The 5,258-nt window shown below is 36.7% G+C and overlaps 1 protein-coding gene across 2 annotated transcripts in view; it reads right to left on the bottom strand.

Moving 5' to 3' along the window:
* sdhaf2 (succinate dehydrogenase complex assembly factor 2) overlaps window positions 1-5,258 on the bottom strand; it is an 8,366-nt gene that overhangs the window by 1,553 nt on the left and 1,555 nt on the right. Inside the window, exons 2-4 of one of the 2 annotated variants that reach the window (XR_001290245.1) lie at window positions 4,213-4,436; window positions 3,705-3,814; window positions 1,503-1,692 (exon numbers count right to left, since the gene is read on the bottom strand). Coding sequence is in view for 1 of the 2 variants with exons in the window: in XM_013908530.1 (XP_013763984.1) it covers window positions 1,562-1,692; window positions 3,705-3,814; window positions 4,213-4,436 (465 nt within the window). In the remaining variant the exon portion in view is untranslated. Of the gene's footprint in view, window positions 1-1,271; window positions 1,693-3,704; window positions 3,815-4,212; window positions 4,437-5,258 lie in introns of those variants that run through there. The other variant, XM_013908530.1, reaches the window with a different exon arrangement.

Genomic DNA, 5,258 nt, shown 5'->3' on the forward strand with positions numbered 1-5,258 from the left:
GGTGCAAATTACTGACCTCTGTCATCATTTTAGGTGGGGGAACTTGCACAATCGGTGGCTGACTAAATACTTTTTTGCCCCACTGTATATATCTGTCCATGTCGTTGGTTAAATAGATACCCATGCTTACCCAAGGCAAGAGTCAGGGTGCACCATGAATTGATCACTTCAGAGTAAACATAATAACTGGTAAATCTAACATGGATGTTTTTGAAATGTGCACAGAAAGCCTTAAAAGCACAAGGAGAACATGCAAATAATTCTGCACATACAAACCTCAGCCAATCAGAGGGTTCAAACACAACCTTTTCGGTGAGTGAACACTTGATCGCCTTTACACCCACTGCAAAAAGTGTATGTAGCATACTAGTTTAGCTTTCCTCTCAAATGGATAAAAGAAATAAACTTCATGGTTGAAGTATTGGTTAATTTCCATTTGCAATAAAGGTAAGCGCTGAGACAGATGGCAGTGAAACGGAAAAAAACCACACAGAGGGGAACCCTTCTGACATCATCTCGGTCTATTTTAGGAAAAGCTGACAATGTAACAAGTGAAGGTCATTCTTCCTCAACATATTCTCCCTTATTAAAGGAGAATATATTTGCCTCAGTCTCATGTCTGCCTTGTTTGTGTAACACCTTGGCTGCACGTCATGTGTGCATTAATATTCGATGGACGTACACAGGAGGGCTTGTCATCTGTTTAGAGTCTGTGCACATCTCCTGGCCAGAGGGCATTTCCCTCCTGCACTCAGTACAAGGTTCCACTGGACAGACATGACACATAACTGGACAAAAAAAAAAATGTTCCCCTTAGTCAACACATGCATATCTACTAGAAGGGGAGACAAAAAAAATCCAACCTTTTTTTGGTTTTAACCAATAATATATGTGGTTTGATTGCAAAACTCAGCTTGACAGAAAGTATTTTTACTGTAAATAAAGGCTTAAAAATACACAGCTTAAATTTAATTGTAATTTATTTAGATAGCTTATATTTTCACATTGCATCCTGCATTAAAAATAAGGTATGGGAATATGTGTGGTTTCAGGCAAGCCATTCGCCACACTGAAATCAGCCGGAGCTTGAATTTGACACTGAAACTGAAGGGATCTGCTTCCCTCTGGTGTCTGTAAACCCACACTGCAGGCTGCACAACCTTCCTTATGTAACAATAGTGTCTATATTGTCAGTCATGGCTTCCTGCAGTCACGTGATCCAATACCGTGGCATTATAGGCACAATCACAGTCATGAATGACACAGCAATGCAAAGAGACAAGCATTAACATTTATTAAATAACCCACAATGTCAATAATAGGCACAGTAAAATTGATTTCCAAATCATCTTGCAGCCATTAGTCAAAGGTGGCTACTTCAGTAAGCCTCTAGCAAACCTAGGAATTTGAATATACATCACTGAATCACACATTTATAATACAATATATTCAGAGCAAGTTTCAACTTCTGAAGCATTTCTGTAAAGATTTATTACACTCACATTCACTCCGAAACCCTCATTTAATGAGTCTCTGTAAAAGGCCTGGCAGGCCAAAGACCTCACTGGTTTTCTTTCTCCAAGTACTCCAAGCTGGGCGCGTCCAGCCTCTGTTCATGATTGCGGTTTTTTGTGAACTCCTTCAGCATATCCATGACCTCTCCTTGGTAGACGTCAGGGGTGGGCTGAGCCTCTGTAAGTATAAAAAGACCAGGATGCAAAGAGCATAAAATAAAGAATCACCTCAGTCGATTTTAGAACAATATAGGAGCATAAAATTGAAACGGATGTAGGCCGATGGAACATATTTTGCCTCAGTGATAATAAGAAGATGCACAACATGCATCAACTGAAATAAGATCATTCCCTCTTCATCCCAATAGTACATCTATGTCACTTTGAAAATTCTGTTGATTAATTTCTAAATGTAAAAAAAAGAAAAGAAAAAAAGGGCATTTCAATTAATCACTTAGTAACAGCTTTGTAATTATTTGTCCCAGTCCTGTCAGAATTCCTGCAACAGTTTATTTGTCTAGAGATGCTGCCAGTTTGGTATGCTCAGGCTGTTCTCACAGTGATTTTGTTTTCAGCTGTTTTCACACACAAAAAGGCAAATGACCGGAACAAATTAGAGTAAATTACAAGAGTAAAAAGCCAAGTTATCCAGGAAAAGTAAATGAGTTCCAAGGATAAAGCTTAAAAACAGTAAGTGAAGTGTAGTTCATTTATAAGCACTGTTATAACAACAGCATCATCATCATCTATTATTCCAAATCCAATTTATTATTTCTTATCTGTCAGTTAAAACAAACCAAAATATTTAAACAAATAAGTAATCATAGCCACTGGAGTTTTACACATTTTGTTGTTAGAAGGTGAAAACAAATTGACTTTTGCTGTTTTCTTTGTTGCTGCAAACAAGTCAAAGGCTTTTTAGATATCTGTAACTGAGTAATGTCTGGCCCCAAACTTCCATCTTCTGCTAACTTTAGTGCTTTAATGTGCAAGTTTATTTATCTGTGTAGCACTTTTTATACAGTCTCATTCATTGCTCATCTGAACTCAAACATCCTGCAACATAATAATAAGTAACAATAAAAGAAAAATCAATAATAATAATAATAATAATAACATTTTACTACAGTTGCCACTATTCTATTTTTTTTACCATTTTATTTATCCTCATTTTGCAGCTATTTAGTTAAATTAATATTCTTGATATTTAAATTGAGCTATTTGTATAGATGTTAGACCTTTCTCTTATATTTTATTAACTTTGTAATATACTGCATAATTTAATTAGTTCAGTCTGTTAGTGTTATCGTCTTGGAGGGACTGTAACCCACATAATTTCCTTAGGGATTATTAAAGTATTCTGATTCTGACTGGCAACAGGTCATTAGCATGATTGAGTATAAAAAGAGCATCTTAGAGAGGCAGATGATGAGCAGAGGTTCCTGAATCCGCACTAAACTGTGGAACACTTTCCGAATAATGTTCCTCAACGTAAAATTCCTAAGACTTGGAATATTTCATCATCTCCATCATGGCTTTGTAGCAGAAGAGCCCAGGTCCTTAGAGCATCGTGAAATGTAAAATATAACAAAAAATAGCCAGGACTGTAAAACATCTAAATCCTAAATAAGACAAGAATGGGACAAGATTCCAGTCCTGAAAGTTCCCCAACGTTCTTCAAAGAAGAGAAGAAAAATGTTGCTGCTGAATCAAATTCAAAATAGCTGTATTTATGTTCTTCTTCAGAGTTTAAACATTTGAAATGTTTTCTATGGTCTACTCTGAATAAAACGTGGAGTAATGAGATTTGAAATCTGTTTGAACTTTATATTTCACACAGCGTTCCAGCTTTTTTGGATTTGGGGTCATAGAAGAATAGCTAATTACAACTATCAACAGAAGTGCTATTTGGTTTTAAAAATACATGTGGAGGGAGCTAACTGAAGGTGAGTTTGTAAAGACAGTCATTTTTTTTTCATGTTGTAGCAGCATTCCCAACATTGTCATGGGTTGTAAGAGCAGCTGTAGGGAGGTGTTGGAGGACTTAATGAAGAGAGCTGAGTTTTGGGAAGACATTTGCAAAGCATTAAAAAATTAAAATCACTTCCAAAACAACTAAGAGCTAGAACAGAGACAAAACATGAAAATGAGTCTGCAAAATTAAAAAGAAAAACACTACTTGGCTCTCACCTGTTGCCCAATAGTAGATGTCCCAGTCGTTACTTGGTTCATTAATCAGCCTGTCATACTGCTTTAGCTGGTTCTCAGTCATTGTGTTCAGGTATCGCTTTGCAAAAAGGCTACAAGACAGAAAATTTATCAGGATCTGAAGCTTCCTTCCTGTTTTCTGAGAAAAAAATCCTTCACAATGATAAACAAAAACTTAAAAAACAGCTCTAATGATTGAAAATGCTTAAAATATTATTCTCACATATACAATGAAATTTTTACTATGAGACTGCACCAAAGCCTCATTTTAAACTCAAATGTTCTCAAGAATGTATTAAAAAAATCAGTGATATGAATTATTGTCACTGATCGCATTTACACTGGATTTGATTAAGGAAGGAGCAAAGATCGATGGTAGGCAAACTTAAAACCGTGCTTAAAAAAATACTGGATGTAAACACATCCTTTAAAGCTGAGATGGATGAATGAACAACGCAGGTCACGGACAAAATCAGTACAATTCAGCAACCTTAGCAATATGCAGTTCTCCAACATGCCCCTTTTGCGGCTTTCGTAGAGAAGGCGGCGTCTCTTGATGTCGATGGGCTCGCTTGGATTTTCCTTCCAAGGGGGCAAAGGGATCTCAATCAGGTCAACCTTTGTGTCTTCGGGAGAGTCCCCGCGGTAACCACGAGATGACACCAGCCCTGTGATTGCTGGTCTCCAAGCAGCCTGACACATCCCGGTTACCAGCTGATGGGACAAGCACACATTAAAAGACACATGTGATAGGTAAAATAATCCACTGTGTCTTCTGAACGTGCTGAGTCAGTACATCCGATTATTCTAGTTACTAACAAACATTGTATTTGGGCAAGATTGTGGTAGCAATTATTATCTAAAAGCTAATACAGGCATTGGATCTACATGTTAAACTGCCATTACAGCTTAATAAGTTGCATGAGGAACAATTTAGAGACTGTGTTCTGCTGTTCGCATTTTTCAGCTGACATTGCATCACTGATAATTGTGAGTCATGCTGAGACTAAATATTCTTAAGTATTTTCAATTTATGTTCAGGTATCAACATCCAACTTTATTTACCATTTTCTCATTTTATGATCTAGAATTTGTGTTTTCTGTTTAATTTAAATTGGCTTTCAGTCTTCCAATTTAAGTGTTATTGTTTCAAATGTTTCATTATTCATTTTATTTATATTTTTACATGTAGTGTTAGACATTATAATGCAAACACAATGTCCTTCATTTACTCACAGGTAGACACATCACAATAAACATGTTCCATGCTTCCTCGTGCTTTTTGACAAATACGAGCAAACTGACTAAAACAAAGATCATCCCGCATTTCTTTATCTATTGCTAGTTTAGTGGGAAAGGTGTGCAGTTATTTATGAAAATATGTGGAAATATACATTAACCTGGAGGTCAAAACTTGGCAGGACCGCCTATACTCATTAGCACAGCCTGCAATGTTGAAGAATGACTGATGGTGTTCAGTGAGTGAGTGTGTGTGTGTGTGTGTGTGTGTGTGTGTGTGTGTGTGTGTGTGTGTGT

Source organism: Pundamilia nyererei, unplaced genomic scaffold (genome assembly GCF_000239375.1).
Source record: "Pundamilia nyererei isolate P.nyererei 1_Seehausen unplaced genomic scaffold, PunNye1.0 scaffold00011, whole genome shotgun sequence".
Taxonomy (NCBI): Eukaryota; Metazoa; Chordata; class Actinopteri; order Cichliformes; family Cichlidae; genus Pundamilia; species Pundamilia nyererei.